The sequence below is a fragment of the Heterodontus francisci genome, chromosome 13 (assembly GCF_036365525.1).
Source record: "Heterodontus francisci isolate sHetFra1 chromosome 13, sHetFra1.hap1, whole genome shotgun sequence".
In the NCBI taxonomy this organism is placed as follows: Eukaryota; Metazoa; Chordata; class Chondrichthyes; order Heterodontiformes; family Heterodontidae; genus Heterodontus; species Heterodontus francisci.
In genome coordinates this window covers 57,706,417-57,730,647 of record NC_090383.1, presented here as the reverse complement: position 1 = coordinate 57,730,647, position 24,231 = coordinate 57,706,417, and the positions used below count along the sequence as shown (strand labels likewise).

The following is a 24,231-nucleotide window of genomic DNA, read 5'->3' as shown; positions in this document are numbered from 1 at the left end:
CTGATCTGATTCTGTGCTGTAAATTCCATGTAATTTTCTGCTGAGCGAATGAGACTCCATGCTTGTTAAATTAATTTTTCAGAGCCAGAGAGGTTGTTTCTCAGTAATTATCATGCCATTAAAGACGTAATTACACCTGAATGCACAGCCCTAACTTTTTCAGCATCTTTAGTGCAGAACTAGTGGGCATGTACCCCAAATTCACACCATTGCAGTCGTTTCAATGCCGAGGCTATTAACAAGGACTAAACAGAATATCTTCTGGAGGAGTGGAGTGTGTCTGACAGCAACTTCGGTTTTTCGCATTTAACTGCATGTGGAAGCCAGACAATGTTGTCCAATTTATCACGTAATAACGACGAGTGCTGAGCTTCACTTCTTATTACTGCAAAATCTGGGCCATATAATTAGCAAGTTGGTTGTCTTTCACAGTCAAGATCCTGGATAATCAATAATGGTTTTAAAATATATAGGGAAATTTTAGCTTTGACTATCACAGCATGTGCCAGAAGCAAATGCCAGAAAATTGTGCATCCCCAGCTCATAACTTTCAGTCTGGGGCACAATTTTTTGACATTCTCAGCATCAAAGCTGGAAATGTTCTTTGTGTTTTCTATTTATCTGTAATTATTTGTAGTTGCATTTAAAGAAGGTAATGCAGTATTCAATTACTTGAAGTTAATAAAGGTTTTAACTTGCAGATCAACGAAGAATGGTTGAAATAATTGGACATCTGACAAAAATCAGGTTTGGAGAAAAAATTGATCGCACTAAGGCAAAAGAAGGAAAAGAGGTGGGTTGGTTTTCTGTTAGCATTTTCCAATAAAGTGCATGTTGATGTCTGATTCTAAATGTCTATCTCTTAATCAACTTGTGAAGTTAGATGCAAAAAAAACTTACAGAAGAAGGTGACTTCATAATTTTCTCCTGTAACAGTAACATTTTCTATTAATTTGACTTGTGGCTATCTGTACATAGTCACATCTCAATAGAAAAATGTATTTTGGGTGGAGGAGTGGGAGTGAAGGACCAAATTGTTGCAACCTATTTTTTAGATACTTGAGGGACATGTTTTTAAGTGGCAGATACAGATTAATGACCAGGCAATTTCAACATTGTTTTCACCTGAGTTATCTTCCTGACTTACAAGTAAACTTTGAAACAAGACAACTCTTTCATGGTGTACTCAGCTTCTTGTGTTATCCAAGAAAATCATCTATGCAGTTTGTCACCTGGGATAAGCTTTAAACAACAAACTAAGTTGGTGGAAGACACGTCAAGCACATCTTTAAGAAAAGAACAAAGAAAGATAAATTTTTGAAGACTAACTGAATTCTCACCTCACCACCTTGTCAGTAACCATAATGAGAGCGGCGCAGTGGTTAGCACCGCAGCCTCACAGCTCCAGTGACTCGGGTTCGATTCTGGGTACTGCCTGCGCGGAGTTTGCAAGTTCTCCCTGTGACCGCATGGGTTTCCGCCGGGTGCTCCGGTTTCCTCCCACAGCCAAAGACTTGCAGGTTGATAGGTAAATTGTCTATTGTAAATTGCCCCTAGCGTAGATAGGTGGTAGGAGAATGGTGGGGATGTAGTAGGGAATATGGGATTAATGTAGGATTAGTATAAATGGGTGGTCGTTGGTTGGCACAGACTCGGTGGGCCGAAGGGTCTGTTTCAGTGCTGTATCTGTCTCTGAGAGCTTAAGGATATTTTTGACTTAACCATCCATGCGATGCTGATGATCATATCTAATGGTTCCTGTTATTTTTACATTGTCTTGTACGTGACATTATATTAAATGCCATAAATTTGCATAGTCCTGCTTTTCTGTTGTTCACTGCTTTTGTAAGCGAGAAGGCCACTTGTTACTGCCAGGTCCCACCTATCAAACTGTTTCCACATAATTTCTAAGCGCATAATCATTTTCTCAATGTCACATTGATCCACCTGGGTTTCGTATTTCCCAGGTAGCAACATCAGAATTTCAATAAATTTGCAGTGTGGCTGATCAATTTTTCTTCTGTCAAATTTTTCCACTCTCAAAATATTGACTGTTTGCCAGTTGTCCTTTTGTTACTTCTGGTAATTGTCTATTCATCAGTTGTGTTGGAAGGACTACAGGAGATGAGCCGAGACCAATCCTGTCATGAACTGACAGTCACGCATGCAGTTTACAGGGGAGGATAGCAATTGAGAACAGCAAATCTGTTTGGTTTTCCCCCTTATAATCTTGGTCTGTTGATGCCAGTTGTATTGCCCTAACCGCTGTCCCAGACATGGGAACTGCTAGGTCTGTCTGGCTTAGCTACTCATTAGATAAACTTGCAGAGCTGTCATGCAACATATAAGTAATTGCAGCATGGTTTATCGTTATTTGAGGGAGGAAAATCCTAATGGAATGAAATCCTGTTAACGTTGGTAACTTAATATTTATAAACCATCTATAAAAATTAATAGATCCAATTTTTAAACCAAATTTAAAAAATTGCTAATGTTTTGCCACAATTTGTAAAGTTTTTTTGTATTAAAAATGCATAATTTTTGTGTTCTACCACAAATATTGTAGTTTTTTTAAATATTTGCATTATTTTATTTCCATTCCAAAGCAAAGATTGTAATAATTACCCGATATATGAAACTAGCAACTGGTAATCCTGGGAATCCACCATAGTAGAGTGCATGCAGATAACCTTAATTTCATAATAAAATTGCACAAACACTTGTTAGAGCCTCTTTGTTGATGCAGTACTTATGGCACAGAGTGAAGTGGAGCTTGAACATCTTTGCAATAGCATTTTGTTTGTTTGCATGAATTGAAGACAGTGATAATGGCACAAGGTGTATTGACTGCACCAAAAGTTTCAATAAGTAACACCACCTACAAGTTCTACTACCTAGGATCAACTCTATCTGCTAACTCATCTCTAGATGACAAACTAAATCCTTATGTTGGAACCGCAGAAACCACATTCAATTAACTGAGCATGTGTGTAATAATAGGAAATTAACGAAGGGTCTACCAAACATGTGTCCTGACTATGCTACTGTATGGCAGTGAGACCTGGCCCAACAACAACCTTTGTATTTATGTAGTGACTTTAATGTGATAAAATGTTCCAAGGCCTTTCACAGGAGCATTATAATAGAAAATATGACACCAAGCCACATGCAATTTTAGGGAAGATGACCATAAGGTTTTAAGGGGCATCTTAAAGGAGTGAAGTAAGGTAAGAGAGGCAGCGAGGTTTAGAACCATAGTACAATTACGGCACAGAAGGAGGCCGTTCAGCCCATCGTGTCTGTGCCAGCCGAAAAAGCTAGCTGCCCAATCTAATCCCACCTTCCAGCACCTGGTCCATAGCCTTGCAGGTTACAGCACTTCAGTTACATGTCCAAGTACCTTTTTAAAAGAATTGAGGATTTCTGCCTCCACAACCATTCCTTGCAGCGAATTCCAGATACCCAACACCTTCTGGGTGCAAAGGTTTCTCCTCATGTCGGTGCAGTGGTTAGCACCGCAGCCTCACAGCTCCAGCGACCCAGGTTCAGTTCTGGGTACTGCCTGTGCGGAGTTTGCAAGTTCTCCCTGTGAACGTGTGGGTTTCCGCCGGGTGCTCCGGTTTCCTCCCACAGCCAAAGACTTGCAGGTTTTTCGGTAAATTGGCCTTTGCAAATTGCCCCTAGCGTAGGTAGGTGATAGGAGAATGGTGGGGGTGTGGTAGGGAATAAGGAATTAATGTAGGATTAGTATAAATGGGTGGTTGTTGGTCGGCACAGACTCGGTGCACCGAAAGGCCTGTTTCAGTGCTGTATCTCTAAATAAAATAAATAAAAATAAAATAAAAATGTCCCATCTAATCCTTCTACCATTCACCTTAAATCTGTGTCACTGGTAACTGACCTTCCCGCCAAGGGTAACAGGTCCTTCCTGTCCACTCTATCTCGGCCCCTCATAATTTTGTACACCTCAATTAAGTCTCCCCTCAGCCTCCTCAGTTCCAGGGAAAACAATTATAGCTTTCCTCAAAGCTGCAACTTTCAAGCCCTGCCAACATTCTTGTAAATCTCCTCTGTACTCTCTCCAGAGCACTTATGTCCTTTCTGTAATTTGGTGACCAGAACTGTACGCAATGCTCCAGCTGTGGCCTAACCAGCGTTGTATATGATTCCAGCATCACATCCCTGCTTTTGTATTCTATACCTTGGCCAATAAAGGAAAGCAATCCATATACCGCCTTCACCACTCTATCTACACTGCAGGCTCAGATCCCACAGGCAGGAGGGGAATGGGTGAACACCAGGCAGAGCAAGAGGTCTAGGCAGGCAGTGCAGGAATCTCCTATGGCTATTCCCCTGCAAAACAGATAAACTGCTTTGGATACTGTTGGGGAGAATGGCTTCTCAGGAAAGCAGCAACTGCTAATTCGTTGCACCACGTTGGCTCTGTTGCACAGGGGAGGAGTAAAAAATGTAGGAATGCAATAGTTATAGGGGATTCAATTGTAAGGGGAATAGATGGCGTTTCTGTGGCTGCAAAAGAGGCTCCAGGCTGGTATGTTGCCTCCCTGATGCTCAGGTCAAGGATGTCTCAGAGCGGTTACAGGACATTCTGAAGGGGGAGGGTGAACAGCCAGTGGTCGTGGTACACATTGGTACAAACAACATAGGTAAAAAAAAAAAAGGATGAGGTCCTAAGAGCAGAATATAGGGAGCTAGGAAGTAAGTTGAAAAGTAGGACCTCAAAGGTAGTGATCTCAGGATTACTACCAGTGCCACGTGCTAGTCAGAGTAGGATAGCAGGATATATCGGATGAATACGTAGCTGAAGAGATGGTGTGAGGGGGAGGGTTTTAGATTCCTGGGGCATTGGGGCCAGTTCTGGGTGAGGTGGGACCAGTACAAACTAGATGGGTTACACCTGGGCAGGACCGGGACTGATGTCCTGGGGGGAGTATTTGCTAGAGTGGTTGGGAGGGTTTAAACTAAAATGGCAGGGGGATGGGAACCTTTGCAAGGATTTAGAGGAGGGGGGAATCAAAGACAAGAACAAAAGACAGTAAGGGGAATAGGAAAAGTGATAGGCAGAGAAATCAAGGGCTAGAATCAAACAGGGACACAGTGTAAAATATTGGGAAGAGGACAAGTAATGTTAAAAAGACCAGCCTTAAGGTTTTGTGCCTTAATGCCTGGAGCATTCGCAATGAAGTGGATGAATTAATCGCGCAAGTAGATGTAAACGGGTATGATATAGTCGGGATTGCGGAGACATGGCTGCAAGGTGACCAGGGATATTCGGTATTTAGGAAGGACAGACAAAAAGCAAAAGGCGGTGGAGTTGCATTGCTGGTTAAAGAGGAAATTAACGCAATAGTGAGGAAAGATATTAGCTCTGATGATGTGGAATCTGTAGGGTAGAGCTGAGAAACACTGAGGGGCAAAAAACATTAGTGGGGGTTGTATATAGACCACCAAACTGTAGTGGTGATGTTGGGAATAGCATTAAAAAGGAAATTAGAGATGCATGTGATAAAGGAACATCTGTAATTATGGGTGACGTTAATCTGCATATAGATTGGGCAAATCAAATTAGTCACAATACCGTAGAGGAGGAATTCTTGGAGTGTATACGGGATGGTTTTCTGGGCCAATACGTTGAGGAACCAACTCGAGAACAGGCCATCCTAGATTGGGTATTGTGTAATGAGAGAGGAATATTTGACAATCTAGTGGTGCGAGACCCCTTGGGGATGAGTAACCATAATACGATAGAATTCTTCATCAAGATGGAGAGTGACGTAGTTGATTCTGAGACAAGGGTCCTGAATCTTAGTAAAGGAAACTACGAAGGTATGAAGCGCGAGTTGGCCATGATGGATTGGGAAATGTTACTTAAAGGGATGACAATGGCAAACATTGAAGGAGCGCATGGATGAACTGCAACAATTGTTTATCCCTGTCTGGCGCAAAAGTCAAACCATGGCTTACAAGGGAAATTAGAGATAGCATTAGATCCAAGGAAGAGGCATATAAATTTGCCAGGAAAAACAACAGACCTGAGGATTGGGAGCAGGTTACAATTCAGCAAAGGAGGACCAAGGGATTGATCAAGAAGGGGAAAATGGAGTACGAGAACATGCTTGCGGGGAACATAAAAACTGACTGTAAATGTTTCTGTAGGTTTGTGAAGAGAAAAAGATTGGTGAAGACAAATGTAGGTCCTTTACAGTCAGAAACAGGGGAATTTATTATGCGGAATAAAGAAATGGCTGACCAACTAAATGCATACTTTTGTTCTGTCTTCACAATGGAGAACACAAATATCATACCAGAAATGTTGGGGAGCACAGGGCTTAGGTGAGAGAGAGGAACTGAAAGAAATCAGTATTAGTAGAGAAATGGTGTTGGGGAAATTGATGGGATTGAAGGCCGATAAATCCCCAGGGCCGAATGGTATGCATCTCAGAGTACTTAAGGAAGTGGCCCTAGAAATAGTGGCTGCATTGGTGGTCATCTTACAAGATTCTATAGACTCTGGAACAGTTCCTACTGATTGGAGGGTAGTTAACCCCACTATTTAAACAGGGAGGTAGAGCGAAAACAGGGAATTATAGACCAGTCAGCCTGACGTCGGTAGAGGGGGAAATTCTAGAGTCCATTATCAAAGATTTTATAGCAGAGCACTTGGAGAACAGTGGTAGAATCGGACAGAGTCAGCATGGATTTACGAAAGGGAAATCATGCTTGACAAATATACTAGAATTCTTCGAGGATGTAACTAGTAAGAGTTGAAGAGGGGGAGCCAGTGGATGTGGTTTATTTGGACTTTCAGAAGGCTTTCGACAAAGTCGCACATAAGAGATTAGCATGTAAAATTAAAGCGCATGGGATTTGGGGTATTGTATTGTGATGGATAGAAAATTGGTTGGCGGACAGGAAACAGAGGAGGGATAAATGGGTCTTTTTCCAAATGGCAGGCAGTGACTAGTGGGATACCGCAGGGATCGGTGCTAGGACCCCAGCTATTCACAATATACATTAATGATTTAGATGAGGGAACTAAATGTAATATCTCCAAATTTGCAGATGACACAAAACTGGGTGGGAGGGTGAGTTGTGAGGAGGATGCAGAGAGGCTTCAGGGTGATTTGGACAAGTTGAGAGAGTGGGCTAATGCATGGTAGATGCAGTATAATGTGGATAAATGTGAGGTTATCCACTTTGGTAGCAAAAACAGGAAGGCAGATTATTATCTGAATGGCTATAAACTGAGAGAGGGGAATATGCAGCGAGACCTGAGTGTTCTCGTACACCAGTTGCTGAAGGTAAGCATGCAGGTGCAGCAGGCAGTAAGAAAGGCAAATGGTATGTTGGCCTTCATAGCAAGAGGATTTGAGTACAGAAGCAGGGATGTCTTGCTGCAATTATACAGGGCTTTGGTGAGGCCACACCTGGAATATTGTGTGCCGCTTTGGTCTCCTTATCTGAGGAAGGATGTTCTTGCTTTCGGGGGAGCGCAGCAAAGGTTTACCAGACTGATGCCTGGGATGGCGGGACGGACATATGAGGAGAGATTGAGTCGGTTAGGATTATATTCGCTGAAGTTCAGAAGAGTGAGGGGGAATCTCATAGAAACCTATAAAATTCTAAGAGGACTTGACAGGGTAGATGCAGGAAGGATGTTCTTCGATGGTGGGGGAGTCCAGAACCAGGGGCCATAGTCTAAGGATACGGGGTAAACCTTTCAGGACTGAGATGAGGAGAAATTTCTTCACCCAGAGAGTGGTGAGCCTGTGGAATTCGCTACCACAGGAAGCAGTTGAGGCCAGAACATTGAATGCTTTCAAAAAGGAGTTAGATATAGCTCTTGGGTCTAAAGGGATCAAAGGGTATGGGACGAAAACCGGAACAGGTTACTGAGTTGGATGATCAGATAATGAATGGCGGAGCAGGCTCGAAGGGCCAAATGGCCTACTCCTGCTCCTATTTTCTATGTTTCTACCTGTTCTGCCACCTTCAGTGACCAGTGGACTTGCACTCCAAGGTCTCTCACTTCTTCTACCCCTCTCAATATCCTCCCATTTATTGTATATTCCCTTGCTTTATTTGCCTTGCCCAAATGCTTCACCTCACACTTCTGTGGATTGAATTCCATTTGCCACTTTCCCACCCACTCAACCAACCATTGATATCTTTCTGGAGTCTACGGCTAGCCTCTTCACGATTAACTACACGGCCAATTTTTGTGTCATCAGCAAATTTCCCAATCATGCCTCCCACATTTAAGTACAAATCTTTAATATATACCACAAACAGCAAGGGACCTGACACTGAGGCCTATGGAATGCCACTGGAACAGCTTTCCATTCACAAAAACATCTGTCGACTACTACCCTTTGTTTCCAGCTCCTGAGCCAATTCTTGATCCAACCTGCCACATTCCCTGTATCTCATGGGCTTTCATTTTACTGACCAGTCTGCCATGTGGGACCTTGTCAAATGCCTTACTAAAATCCATGTAGACCACATCCACTGCACTACCCTCATCAATACTCTCCGTCACTTCCTCAAAAAACTCAATCAAGTTAGTAAGACACGACCTTCCCCTAACAAATCCATGCTGACTATCCCTATTCATCCATGCCTTTCTAAGTGGCAGTTTATCCTGTCCCTCAGAATTGATTCTAACAATTTACCCATCACCAAGGTTAGACTGACTGACCTATAATTATTTGGCCTATTCCTCGCACCTTTTTTAAACAATGGTACAACGTTCGCAGACCTCCAATCATCTGGTACCTCGCCTGTATCTAATGAGGATTTGAAGATGATCCTCAGCGCATCTGCGATTTCCTCCCTGGCTGCTTTTAACAACTGGGAGGCAATCCATCCGGTCCTGGTGATTTATCCGTTTTCAAGGATGTCAGGTCCTCTAGTATTAGTTTAGAGAGGGAATTCCAGAGCTTAGGGCCCAGGCAGCTGAAGGCACAGCCACTGATGGTGCAGTAAAAATCAGGGATGCTCAGGAGGCCAGAATTAGTGAATTACTTTGGGCACAGAAATGCTATTCAGCCCAACCAGTCCATGTCTGCGTTTGTTTCACTGAAGCCGCCTCCCATTCTTCCTCATCTAAATCTATCACCGTAACCTTCTATTTCCTCCTTCATATGCTTCCCCTTGAATGCATCTATACTATTTTTGCTTCAACCACTCCCTGTAGTCGTGCGTTCCACATTCTCACCCCTCTTTAGCTTAAGAAGTTCTTCTGAATTCTCCATTGACTTTCTTGGTGACTGTCTTATATTGGCATCTAGTTATGCTGTTCCCCACAAGTGGAAACATTCTCTCTCTATCCACTCCATCAAAACCTTTCGTAATTTATTTATCTACTTATTAGGGTACCCCTCAGCTTTCATTTTTTTCAAGAAAACTGACACTGTTTTCAGATGATTGAATGTCAATATCTGAGGGTTGTGGGCCTGGTGGAGATTACACATATAGGAGGGATGAGACCATAGAGTGATTTGAAAATAATAAAGAAATTTTAAAATTGAAGCGTTGCTTAACCAGGAGGCAGTGTAAGTCAGGAGGCATAAGGGTGATTGATGGATGAGTGGGACTTGGTGCAAGTTAGATAGAACAATTTTGGATAATCTCAGCTTTACGGAGAGTAGAATATAGGAGGCTGGCTATGAATAATCAAGTCTAGAGATAACAAAAGTATGGATGGGGGTTTCAGCAGCAGATGAGCTGAGGCAGGGGCGGAGTGGGGTGATGTTACGGCAGACTTGGTATTGGTGCAGACATGTGGTTGGAAGCTCAACCCGGAGTCAAATATTAAAGAGAAAAAGGCTTGGATTTATATAGCGCTTTTCATGACCACTGGACATCTCAAAACGCTTCAGAGCCAATTAAGTACTTCTGAAGTGTAGTCACTGTTGTAATGCAAAAAACATGGCAGCCAATTTTGCACACCACAAAGCCCCACAAGCAGCAATGTGACAATGATAAGATAATCTGTTTTTTGTGATGTTGATTTGAGGGATAAATATTGGCCAGGACACCAGGGATAATATCCCTGCTCTTCTTTCAAATAGTGCCATGGGATCTTTAATGTTCACCTGAGAGGGCAAACGGAGCCTCAGTTTAATGTTTCATCCGAAAGATGGCATTTCCCTCAATACCTCACTGGAGTGTCAGGCTTGATTTTTTGTGCTCAAGTGCTGGACTGTGACATGAACCTGGAAGCTTGTGACTCAGAGGTGAGAGTGCTACCAGCTGAGCCACAGCTGACACCAAGTTTGTACAGAGCCTGGTTCAGCCTCAGATAGTTGCCAGAGAGAGGGATGGAGTCGCTGGCTAGGGAGTAAAGTTTGTGGTGGGGTTGGAAAACAATGGCTTCAGTCTTGCCAGTATTCTATTGGAGAAAATTTCGGCTCATCCAGTGCTAGATGTTGGACAGGCAGTCTGACAGTTTAGACACAGTGAAGGGATCAAGACAGGTGGTGGTGGATGTCACCAGTTCACATGTAGAAACTGACATGTTTTTTGATGATGCTGCTGAGGGGCAGCATATAGATGCAAAATTGGAGGGAGCCAAGTATAAATCCTGGGGACACCAGAGGTAACAGTGCTGGAAGAGAAGCCATTGCAGGTTATTCACTGACCACAATTAGATACATAAGAATAGAATGAGGCAAGTGCAGTCCCACCCAGCTGGATGACGGAGAGGCCTTGGAAGAGGATGGTGTGGTCAACCGCAACTGACAGGTCGAGAGGATGAAGAGAGATAGTTTACCTTTGTCACAGTCACATCGGATATCATTTGTGGCATGATGAAGGCAATTTTGCTACTCTGACAGGGACAAAAACCTGATCGGAAGGACTCAAACATAGAGTTCCAGGGAAAATGGGCACAGATTTGGGAGGTGAATGCACGTTCAAGGACTTTGGAGAGGTAAGAGAAGTTGGAAGTGGGCATTAGTTTGCAAGAACTGAGGGATCGAGTTTTGTTTTTTTGAGTAAAGAGATGATTGAAGGAGAGGGGGACAGTACCTGAGGAGCAAAAACAGTTAACCGTATCAGCTAACATGAGAGCCAGGAAGGGTGGCCAACAGTTTAGTGGGAATGGGGTTGAGAGAGCAGGAGGTGAATCTCATGGACAAGCTGAGCTCAGAGGGCATGAGAGAGAGGGGAGAGAAACTAGAGAAAGATACAAGTTCAGGTTAGTGCAGGAGGGAATCTTAGGAGAAGTTTGGCCTGATGGGCTAGGGGAAGAAAGGGAAGCAGCAGAGGCAGATGAATGGATGGTCTCAATCTTGGTGACAAAGAAATCCATGAGCTCCTTACATATGTTAGAGGTGATGATGGAGGAGACAGGAATAGGGATTTAAGAAGATGGTTTGTGAGGAGAAGCTGGAGGTTTTCTTTACATTCCTGGATAATCCTGGAATAGTGAGCATTTTGGCAGATGACGGCAGGACCCAAGTTGTGCTTTGTGGTCCAGCCTGACCTGGCGTTGACTGCCATTTCCATTCAAGTCTGCATTCCTTGGACTTAAGGGAGCAGAGATGAGGGCTGTGCCAGAGAAACAGCCAGGGTGAGAGTGCATAATGATTTTAATGTGGACTAGAGCATTGAAGGTGGAGGGGAGGGTGTGGTTAAGCAGATTGGTAGCTGCAGAAATGTCATGGTGAACAGAGGGCCATGGAGATTTTGAAAGTACAGTTGTGTGAATTTAGAGGTTTTCTGGGGCGGACACAGGTAAGTAGGGTTGGGATGTCGAAGGGGGATGTGGATGGAGAGTGTTACAAGGAAGTGATGAGAGATGGCCACATCTGTAATTGATACAATGGGAGTAGCAAAGCCATATGAGATTGCAAGGTCAAGAAGGTGTCTGACTATGGGTAGGGGAGTTTACATAGAGGGAGGATTAAAGGAGGATAGGTGGGCAATGAATACAGAGGAGAAAGAATATGATTAATTGAGATAGGGAGGTTTAAAATGGGGCTGAGAAATCACTTGATGCAGAGGCTGAGGGAGGAAAGCAGTTAAGATAGCTTGAGACAGTTGACTTGATACTTGAGTGGTCGTTAAGAGAACAAGGATTTTAAATGAGAGGCAAGAGTGGTGGAGCAAGTTCCTCAAAGGAGGAGAAAGTGCCAGAGAAGTCAGGGACAGACCAAGGTGTGATTTGAGACGAGTCACACCACTACCTTGATGGTTTGGGAAGGGCAAGTCTTGGAATGTATAGCCAGACACGAAGATGTTGTCACCCCAAGCCAGGTGTCTGTCAAGGCTGTAATGTCGATGTAATCATCCACAATAAGATCATGAATGGAAAGGGCCTCATTCACAAGTGAACGGATATTCTGGAGGGAGATGTGGAGAGAGGCTGTGATGGCTGATATGCTAGCAGAGTCCAGAGGGTGACCACGGGGTCGGGTGAGTTGGATAGGGAGGAGATTAGCAAGATCAGTCCCTACTGGACACATGAGTGGGAAGGTAAGCCAGAGAGTAGAACGGGGCAGTTGAGGTTGATGTTGGTGAGGAAGCAGTGATGAGTGCCTCAAGTATCCTTCAGAGGCACAGAGAAGAACTGTGGACTTATTTATTTAAGAAGGAGTCAAGCCTGGGCCAGCAGCTGGAAAGTAGGAAGGTCAAGGAGTGTTCAAGGATTAGGAAGTCGGAAGGGCAGCGTACGACAGGAGAGAGGTCTAGGAGGGGTAAAGAGAAAAGTAGAAAAGGGGAGAAAAAGTTGGAAACCAAAGTGATGGGTTTGGGTCTGGAGTGGTCGCCAAAACTCGCATGCGAATGGACACAGGCAAAACTCAAATTACATAGGCCTGGTTACATAGCAATTATTACTATACGTATATTCTATATATACCTATAGCAGACATGAGAGCAGGTTAAACACTTTTCACTCCCGTTGTTTTCACCCCATTTTAAGTGTCAAGTGGGAAGATAAAATTCCTGACATTTAAGTATTTGATGAAGCTAAATTACCATGTCAAATAACGGTTCTCACACATGGGTGTCTCCAGTGGCTTTGTCATCTATTTCTGATGTAGGCAGAACTTGCAAATGTTTCAAGGCCACTGGGACGATTTAGGCTCAAGTTAATAAATGTTTGCAAGAGGACTTGAAATCCTTCAACATTGATGCTGCAAGCTGGGAAGATGTGCTGACAACAAGCCACGCTGAAGGTCTACATTGCATCATGGAGGCTAAAGAGAGGTTGTTGAGAGAGAGCAAAGAGTTTCTAAGATCAATACTACGCAGACTTCTTCACCTGACACCGTGATTAATACCTGCAGCACTTGTGGCAAGAACTGTTTGAGAATGGGACTCTGAAGCCACTCGCGTTGCAGCGTGGCTAAGTAACCAAAATACTTTGGCTTCTACATCATTGTTTGTCAGCTGCCAGTCTCAAAAGACAATCATAGAATTGAAAAGCAGTTGTTAGGTTAAACTTGTATAGAGCCTTGGTTAGGCCACACTTGGAGTTCTGGTCTCCATTTTATGAAAAGGCACTGGAGAGGTGCAAAAAGGATTTACTAGGATGACACCAAAACTGAGAGGTTCTACCTATCGGGTAAGATTGAACAGGCTGGAACTCTTTTCTCTAGAAATGAGAAAACTGAGGAGTGACCTGATTGAGATCTTTAAGATTGAAAGCGTTTGATAGTGTATATGTACCAAAGGTGTTTTGACTTGCAGGGGAAGCGAGAACAAGAGGCTATAAATATAAGAGTCACCAATAAATCCAATAGGAAATTCAGGAAAAGCTTATTTACTCAGTGAGTGGTTAGAATGTGGAAGGAGAAGCTGAGACGATAGGCATAGATGCATTTAAGGGGAAGCCAAACAAACACATGCGGGGAAAAAGGGACAGAAGGATATGTTTTTGGGGTTAGATGAAGAGTGGGAGGTGGCTTGTGTGGAGCATAAACACTAGCATGGACCTGTTGGGCTGAATGACCTGTTTCTGTTTTGTAAATATTATGTAATACAATCTAAATACTATTGCTACATAAGCCACTATCTTAATTAATTTAAAATAAACTTCATTCTTACAGTTCGCTGGTGGCATTTATTGCAGATTGGAATCTCAGCTTAAAGCCTGTCCAACAGCAACTCCTCGTCAGAATAATTCATCACAAAACACAAGGTAAATCTGATTTCTAGCTATGTGGTTTAAATAAAGGATACACATAATGTGGTTTTGGCTAAAAATTGTTTTAAATGTGGCTTTCTAATGATCCACTTTTTCAAACTGAGGAGTAATCACTGGCCTGAATGTTCAAAAGTATTTATTTTGCATATTAAATTTCTACATTCAGCGTCATGTTATGTCCTGCATTAATTCTATTTTATTATCTGCCCTGTTTCACTCTTCGTGTTTAATATACATGGGAAATGGATGGGTTAGTGGTTTAGCACAAAGTCCTTTTTTACTATTAGCTTATTTTTCTGCTGACTATAAAGGTCCAGTCTCCGACACTATCTAACTTGGGGAAGTTTGGTCAATATTGGATACTGCTTTTGTTGGCGACTATGTCGGAATTTACCTTTCTAGCATTGTCTCATTACCAAATAGTAACATCATTTACATAAATTTTGCAGCACAGGAACAGGCAATTCAGCCCAACAAACCTTGGCTGCTGTTTATGTGCCACACAAGCCGCCTCCTACCTGACTTCGCCTTGCCCTATCACCATATCTTTCTATTCCTTTCTGCGTCATGTACTTACCTACTTTCCCCTTAAATGCATCTGCTATTCACCACAACCACTCCATGTGACAAGTTCCACATTCTCACTACTCTGAGTAAATAAGTTTCTCCCAAATTCCTTATTGGATTTATTAGTGCGAATCCTATATTTACGGCCCTTTGCTTTGGACTCCCCTGCAAGTGGAAATATTTTCTCTATGCCAGCCCTATCAAAACCCCATAATTCTGCCTTCTCTTTTCTAGAGCAAAGAGCCTCAACCCGGTCATTTTTTTCTAATATTTGTACCCTGTGTTTTTGTATAGATAATCTTCAAGTTTTCTCTTGAATAATCAGTTCCATTTTTCAACATGGAACTGAAATATGACTAATGGTTTTGTAGTTGCCTGTGTCTCTGTTGGCTTTTGAATACAAGCGCATTTTCCTCATTTCCAATCTACTGCTACATCTCCAGTGTCTAATGACTCCTCATTGATTGCCACTGTTTCAGCAATCTCCTCCCTTACCTCTATCAGTATTCGAGGTAAGTATCATCTATTGGGAATTTTTTTGCTTCAACTCCGTTAAGCCTGCCTTGGACTTCCATGTTATTTATATCAAAGTCAATAATTCTGCCTTGGTTAACTCTGTTTAGGGCAGGCATGTTGCTCAGGTCTTCAATAATGAAAGAAGGTTATCATTCAAAATATTTAATCTTTTCTACTTGTCTGTTGCTACTAGCCTGTTTGTATCTTTTATGATTTGGAGTTTAAAAAAATGATGCGCATTAATTGATCAAGACAGCTAGATAAGTAATGGTTTGTGTGAAATGGATCTCTCATCCATTCTGAAAATAGGATCTGGTAAAGCACAGATCCTGCACGTGCTGTGAATGGAACTTTTGTTCATTTGCATCCTTGATATTGACAGCTGTGAGGTAGGTTTCCATCTACACTACCTGTAGAAGCTTTACCATCTTGAGTTTATCTTCCATGGTGGAAGTGGTGATGGTCCAGCCAGCAATCTCCAGCCCTATGGTTTTTGTGACAACAAGAATTAAAACCAAGCTTTCCTGGCCCAATGACACTCTTTCTGTAGCTTCTATTAACACCAACCTCTGCACTTCACTGAAGTTGGTATTTCTCTAGAACCTCACTCTGTTAAATTCTGTTGGAGATCATGAAGTGAAAAACGTACATGAATTCTCTTACACATGCAGCAAAAGTTTCCCCATTGAACCACCTGCTAGTATTGAGGCAGAGACTGAGTCACTAGTGGGGCAGATAACAAAGGGAAACAGGAAGCTTTATCGTTGTGTAAGGACACTCTATGTGAATGTAAGCAAAAAAAACAAATATACCATTGTCTGTGTAAAGACACTTAAATGAGTCTCTTTTCACTAACCCTTGGTCACAGACTACTTTAGAGCCTAACTTGACAGTCAAATCTGTTGACTGGTAACCTTGAGACAATTTGCAGTAATGCAAGAGAATTCAGTGGTTCAATGTTATCACACCAACTTGCTTTGTTGAATGATAATTTTCTTTAATCCACTGGAGATCTGAATTTATATTTTTTTGAAGAAATTTAAGAGAGAACTGATGTGATTGAAATGTACAAAATTGAGAGGGGCCTGGATAGAGTGGATGTGAAGGGCCTATTTACATTAGCAGAGAGGTTAGTGACTAGATTTAAGATAAGTAATTTAAGATAAGGGCATAGATTTAAAGTGATTGGTAGAAAGATTAAAGGGGAGATGAGGAAAGATTTTTTCACCCAGTGGGTGGTGGGGGTCTGGAACTCACTGCCTGAAAGGATAGTAGAGGCAGAAACCCTCAACTCATATGAAAGGGGCATGGATATGCACCTCAAGTGCCGTAACCTGCAGGGCTATGGACCAAATACTGGAAGTTGGGATTAGGCTGGGTGGCTCGCTTTTCGGCCAGCACAAACATGATGGGCCAAGTGGCCTCTTTCTGTGCTTTAAACTTTCTATGATTAACACTGAAGCAGTACATAGGCTGGATGCCTCCTGTCCTTGCAACTAAAGGGAATGTGGTAGCAGTGAACACAGAGAAAATGGTATGGTAATCCAATTTGAAAGATTTCATTTTTTGGGCGGTTATTAAAAACTGCTTGTTCTGAAATTTTAGTTTTATTATTCTTGTGTAACAGGACGTCTTCTTTGGCACACTTAGAAAATGTCTCAATTTTTCTTTCTAGCATGTTCCATATACTGCAGGAATAAGTTGTTGGGGGAGAAGATTACCTGGCTGTCAGTCTTTAAGACAATGTTACATAATCTTTCTAGCCCATGTCAAATAATAGATGCCTCCCATGAGGTTGTTCATATATTTCCTGTTTGGTCTGTGTTCATACTGTAATATAAATGTATGTTCTTTCTGCCTTGCCTCCCTCCTCCTGGTCCGGGTAATGTCAGTTAAGTTGCTGATGTATCTTCCCTAAAGATTTTTTTTGCTCCTTTCAGCCTTGAATTTCCTATGAATGTACTCAAAACACTTGTTGGTTGTGGCAGCCCACCTATACCCATTTAGAGACAGCTGAGCAAGTGGTCAACAGATTCTCTGTTTTGTGGCTTTCTCATCAATTGAGAAATCTCAGTTTGTACCAAAAGAGAACTTACCATTTTATATGCACCATTTTCAAACTACTTTGGAAATTATCTTTTTGTGGGCTGTGTGCTTTGTCCTTTGTAGTGCTGTCTCTCTTTATAAAGCAGCATGCAATTCTGTGCTTCATCTTACATTGACAGATATACCAGATGCAGTCTTTTTTACTGAGGTCCTTGCACATGAATTAAGTTACCCACTGGTAATTTCATCACTCTGTATTGAACTTGGTAACGATAGCAGCTTGTCGATTCAGGACCTCCCAGGTGCTTCTGGAATGCTAACTTCAGCTCCCAGCACCATCTTTGGGAAATCCATCTTTGGATGCAATTCTGACATAGGTAAACTCCTGGATTGTGTGGGAGTCCCCCAGAATTGAAGATTGATCTTCTGACATTGCTGTGAGCAACATGGGAACAAAAACTTTAAACTTGCACTGGTGCCAACTGCAGTTTGTTCCTCTGACTTAGTGCAGCTGTTTCCACAGCTAGTCTGCAGTTAATTGGTACATGCGCAGCCACTCTATTTACAAAGAAATCCAATTTTAGCAGCATGAGGCATCGTGGATGTCTGGTACCACCATTATGGTATCAATGATTTTGGTGCTCGAAAGTACTGACTGTTGTCCTTTGCTTGCTCTGGCTGTAATCTCAGAAGCACAGGTAACCTAGAAGGTGGCTATTTCCATAAGCAGTGGCAGCACATAAATTCAGAGAATTTTTTATTTATTTATTTATTTATAGATACAGCACTGAAACAGGCCCTTCTACCCACCGAGTGTGTGCCGACCAACAACCACCCATTTATACTAATCCTACACTAATCCCAAATTCTCTACCACATCCCCACCATTCTCCTACTACTTACCTACACTAGGGGCAATTTACAATGGCCAATTTACCTATCAACCTGCAAGTCTTTTGGAGGTGGGAGGAAACCGGAGCACCCAGCGGAAATCCACGATGACACAGGGAGAACTTGCAAACTCCGCACAGTTAGTACCCAGAACTGAACCCGGGTCGCTGGAGCTGTGAGGCTGCGGTGCTAACCACTGTGCCGCATCCCCCCCCCCCCCCCCCACAAAATCCTCTTTCAATTCCATATCCAGTTCAGAAAGTATTTACTTGTTGATTCAGAAAGGTCCCTGCCACAGTTATGAATGATCAACAGACTTTTTTCCCAAAGGCTGCTATTGTTTTTGGTGGATTCCCCATAATCCTTGCTTGTTGCCACCAATACTATGCGATTACTGAGTTGTTTCCTGCACCAGCTGTGGTGGGCTACTTATGCATCTGCACATCGGAAGCCTTGTATTGGATTAGTCTGAATTTTAAGACTACATGTAGATTCTGATTAGGCAATCTTACATTATGTCGATGATAATCTCAATAGCAGATGGAATTTAATGCAAAGGACAGATGTGATGTATTTTGTAAGGAAGGATTAGGAGAGATAATATAAACTAAGTGGTACAATTTTAAAGGGAGTGCAGGAACAGAGATGCCTGGGGATTTACAGACAAATATTTGAAGGTGCTAGGACAAGTTGAGAAGGCTGTTTTTCTTTTTAAAAAAATAAGCATTGGGGGTGGAGGGGGTCTTGGATTTATAAGTAGAAGCATAGAGTACCAATCCAAGGAGGTTATGCTAAATCTTTATAAATCACTGGTTGGGCCTCAGCTTTAGTATTGTGTTCAGTTCTGGGCACCACAGTTTAGGAAGGGTGTGAAGGTCTTAGAGAGGGTGCAGAGGAGATTTGCTAGAATGGTACTAGGAATGAGGAACTTCAGCTGTGTGGAGAGGCTAGAAAAACTGGAATAATTCTCCTTAGAGCAGAGAAGATTAAAGAGCAATTTAATTGAGGTGCTCAAAATTATGAATGGTTTTGATAGAGTAAATAAGGAGAAACTATTTCTCTGGCAGGAGGTAATGATCAGAAAAAAGGTGAGATGTGAATTTTTTTATGCAGCGAGTTATGGTCTGGAATGCACTGAAAGGGTGATAGAAACAGATTCAATAATAACTTGTAAAAGGCAATAATTGAAGGGGAGCAACTTGGAGGGCTATGAGGAAAGTGTAGGGGAGTGGGAGTCATTGGCTAGCTCTTTCAGCACAAGTGAAAGGGGCCCAAATGGCCTTTTTCTGTGCTATATAATTCATCGAAAACTAGAGTGATTCCTTGAGAATTGTATATTGAGATCTTATAAGTTCAAAAGGAAAACTTGCAAAAATCCATCACCTATAAGAGAATCCTTTAAGTTGTCAAAGGTTGTTCATTTGAGATAATCGATCTAATGTTATTTTTAGAAGAATCTGCAATGAGAAGTGATGTCTCTCAAAATTAAGTAGCGGATGCTTTGAATAGGAAAAGCACTTGCTTTGTCTCAGTTTTATTGATCACTTTAGATGGCATCTGCAACACTACCAACTGAAGCAGTAATGATACATTTGCCTAATGTTACTTAGGATTTATTAGAACAAAGGAATTTCCAATTAATTTTGAGTCCACTGATATCATCCCAACTAAATACCCCACACCTTCCTTATAGGACACTATTCAGAATCCTGGGTTCTGAGAAGTAACCAAGATGATGTAGAAGCATTCTCCACATATTGAAAACCCAGGCTGTCTTGTGTTTTTCTCTTCCTTGCGTATGATTTGTTAATGGGAGCGAAATTTTATTCCTGTGCTATCCTGCTGATTTCCTCTGGGGAAAAGACTAATGGACAGTCCAGAAACATGCTATGTATATATATATATATAGCACTGTGTTAGGTAATCCTATGGGAACCATCACAATAATGAAAAAAGAGATTCAGTCTTTGTGATATAGTATGTGCTCGATGCTTCTACTTGAAGAGTGAGGAATACTTGAACAAGGTAGATAGATACACATGATCTAATATCTTGTATTTTATGAGGAGAAAAATGGAGTACAATCCTGATTCGGTCTAAAAAGTGCAGTAGAGCACTTTAAAGTATTATAACCGTGTAACAAATAGACTGAATTTGTTTTACTCTCTTGAACCTAGGTCCAAGATCCGTTTTTCACCGATGCGCCCAACATAGTGGATTCCAAGAACTAAAAGGGATGATCTTTTGCTTTTTTGGGGATGATTGCTCGATAAATACCAAACTGCACCATAATTTAAATCTGCATGTTTAATTACATTAAATATCTAATCAAGTTTAGCTAATGGTTTGCATAATTTTACTGTAGTATATGCTTGAAATGTATCAGTTGGAAGATGACACCATGGTAATTCCATTTAAAGTGTCAACTGTTCTGTTGGTGTTCAGATAGATTAATTGCACTTATGCTATGCATTTGAACCCTTTCCCACTTAACATTTCAGTGTGGTTTTTCAGGTTCTCCAAACTACAGTAAGGTCAATATTAGAATGAACCGCGGTTAAGTAATTCTCCAAATATATAAATTTGAATACTCCACGTAAAAAAAACTTTAACTTGCAAAGTTTTAAAGTTTAAGTTGCTGAGCAACTGATCCTGAAAGAAAAATCTTAATTCAAAAACTGGTTGGCAGCCATCTTGTAGTATTTGGGCAAGTGGGTGGTCTGTATGTTTATAGCTACCTGAAGTTATTGTTGCTTTGTAGTACTGTTCCAAATCTTCTTTGGCCTCCTTGTCTCGAGAAACAATGGGTAAGCGCCTGAAGGTGGTCAGTGGTTTGTGAAGCAATGCCTGGAGTGGCTATAAAGGCCAATTCTAGAGTGACAGACTCTTCCACAGGTGCTGCAGATAAAATTGGTTATCGGGGCTGTTACACAGTTGGCTCTCCCCTTGCACTTCTGTCTTTTTTCCTGCCAACTGCTAAGTCTCTTCGCCTCGCCACTGTTTAGCCCCACCTTTATGGCTGTCCGCCAGCTCTGGTGATCACTGGCAACTGTTTGAAATGGTATTTGAAATAATGCGGTACAAACCCTTATTTATAGATAAATTTGTTTTCCTATCCTACCTTTTATTTTTACCTTCAATTTTAATTAGTGAAATCTAAATTTATTGGTACTTTAAAATTCCTTGGAACTAAATTTTATACTGTAATTTCTGAAATAAGCTTATTGGAATTTTAAAAGCCATTCCTAGCATTCTGCACTGATTAGATAGTGAAATAGTTTATACAATGTAATAGAGATGATATCCCTTTTAAAAGATCCTAGTAGACTAGTTATTTTGAAGAAAAAAAACTAAACATTCTTTGTTCCCATTTTTCGCAAATTTTGCTAAATAAACACATTGAGGAAAACTTGCTGTCTTCATTTATCCTACTTAAACATGAAATGATGGCTGAGGGCCTGAGAATAATGAAGGTGCCAATTGAACACATTTAAGATCTAGTTTTGAGCTATGGTCTACTCTTTTGCCAAAGAACAGGGTTTTTAATCTCACATTTGTGTTTTTAACATGTGAAACTTTCGTTCAAGCTTAGCGTACATATTTGCTTTGCACACTTCCTGAATGATTGACAATGAAGAGTGACTTGCTCAGTAAAATGCTAATAAACAGTACAATACTCGAGTTTTCAGAAATATGGTGTTCCAGGAAATCAACATATTCAAACCATCAGAAACCAACAACTTTTCATTGAACAGCCAAGTGGTCAAAAACAATTTGAATAGCTATATTTGCCTTGACATTCATCCAAAATTATCTTGTTTGCTTATGTTCAACACCTCATTTAGATGTCAGTTTTGATAAGTTAATTGTTTTCTGTTCTCTCATTACTGAGTCAATAACAATGATTCTTTTCAGAAATATTCAAATATGGGAGATGTTCACCCGAATAGTGACATGTGACACCATCATTTTAATGTTGATTATAAATGCAACTGCTGTACAGCCTAGTAGACATCCAAAATGACATGAAAATTTGCAGTGACATTAAAGCTTATTTTGACTGACAGCTGTCATGTAATCTTTTAAATCAGAATTATTTTAACATATGTTATCAAATTATCTGATGGTGAACAAAATTTGTTATTTTCTAATGGAATATTGTATTCATTTGTTTATGCTGTTTCTCAGGTTACTGTTGTTCAGTGTGGCTGCAGTTTTTTTTTAAAGTTGGGGCTTTCCATGAATTTAAAAAGTCCTTTAAGATGTTTCTAACATTGAGGTTTATTTGGTCTTCTACCTATGTATATGCCCATGTAGCCTCCTGTATTGAACAGGTTGCTCACTTTTTATTTTTTTGGCCACAGCAGGTTTCAAAGACATTTGAAGTGTCTTTGGACTGCAAGCATAGAAGGTATGCTGACATTTGAATATCCTACTCTCCAAACTATACTGTTGACAGTATTTCTCTGAAAGAATCCCCAGAGTTTTGGGGGGAGCTAGTACAAGTCATAATGAATACCATACTATGCTTAATAGACTGGAAATTCCATGATGTGAAAATATGGACTTACATTAACTGAGACTGTTTTCCTTTTTATCTACTTCACTTTCTTCCTGGAGGTGGTGAAATCATACTGGAGTATGGTTCTATCAATATGCATCTGTTGGCTTTACCAAACTAAACCTTCAACATATGTTAGGTCATTTGAATGTGGGAATAGCAGAGCTCATCTCATCCTAAACCTACACATACACACCTTTCCAGCAAGGTCAATAGATGTGGGACTACCTATGCTCCAATTACCATGAGCTAACTCAAAATAGAACTGAGAGTGCACCTAGGACCTTTCAGGTCTGTTTGATTCATTACCACAGCATGTGGTGCATCTACCCCTTATCCAATCAAGAAGGACAATTCTTCATTGTCATAAGGCTCAGTTCACTCCTGATGTTGGGATGCTTAAATATATTGCACAGCGACTAATGGATTGGCAACCTAAGATGTGTGATAGCAATCAAATGATCTAAAGTTATCTGGGGTTAGTGCATCAATATTTCTATAAATTTATTTAAGAAATCTTTAAATGTCACACAAGCAAGTAGTATAAGCAAGGCTCAAGTATGGATTTCCAGAAAAATAAAATCATTTTTGAGCTTTGGAAGTTATTAGTGTGCAGTCATTCCAATTCCTTAGAATTCTATTTTTGGTAAACCTTTTGTTTTCCTGTAACATGGGGATCTTACCATGATTTCAAAGATATTTTCTATCTCTTTTCTCCTTCCTCCGTTATAGTTGTAGAACCTTATGTTAATCAAGCAGCTCTAGGATTTACGAAGGAACGAATTTTCCAGTGAACAATCAGTGTTTTAGAAATTATTTTCAGTTTGATTATAAAAATCATTATTTGCTGCACTAAAGACTCATTTTGGAATAGCAACGACGAAGATCAATTTCGGGAGTACTGGAAGTAGGTAGCATAGTGATTTAGCAAACTGCTTTCCCCTTGAATCATGGACACAAATACAGCCCTAACTAATGTAAAGAAGAGTCTCCTGTAGTTAATATATCTAGGAATCCCAAGTAAAATGTGATGGGCTCTTTTTTAATAGAACATAAAATAGAAAATAAAATAAAATCTTGTCTAAAGTTGATTGTATATCTTTGGTATAGAATGAATATGTATACGGTAAGATGTTTTATTTCTCCTCAAATCACAGAAATTCCAGTAAGTGCATGTTTGACATTAGTAACTTACCCTAAGAACGTTCAGTTTTTCACATTAAAACTGATGACTGAATCTACTATTGTAACTAATTAAAGCAAAACATTTTTGGATACAAATTGTAAATAACTGTCATATTCCAGGATGTCAGATTATGCCGCCTTGATGTATTATAAACTTAGCTCTCAAGGGGTTAAATTCACAGAACAGAGGACTTGCAGATGTAAATTAGATTTCAGATGGGGCATCTAAATCAGTGTGCTGAGATGATCTAAAATAATTTGACATTCCAGAGATCGCTCACATTTATTG

At 40.9% G+C, this 24,231-nt stretch overlaps 1 protein-coding gene across 5 annotated transcripts in view; it reads left to right on the top strand.

Moving 5' to 3' along the window:
- sanbr (SANT and BTB domain regulator of CSR) overlaps positions 1–22,230 on the top strand; it is a 168,989-nt gene extending 146,759 nt beyond the window's left edge. For all 5 annotated transcript variants that reach the window (XM_068045808.1, XM_068045805.1, XM_068045807.1 and 2 more), the window contains 3 exons: positions 702–793; positions 14,079–14,170; positions 20,374–22,230. In XM_068045808.1, coding sequence (XP_067901909.1) covers positions 702–793; positions 14,079–14,170; positions 20,374–20,410 — 221 coding nt within the window. In that variant the 3' untranslated portion in view covers positions 20,411–22,230. The remainder of the gene's footprint in view (positions 1–701; positions 794–14,078; positions 14,171–20,373) is intronic.
- Positions 22,231–24,231: the final 2,001 nt, after the last annotated feature.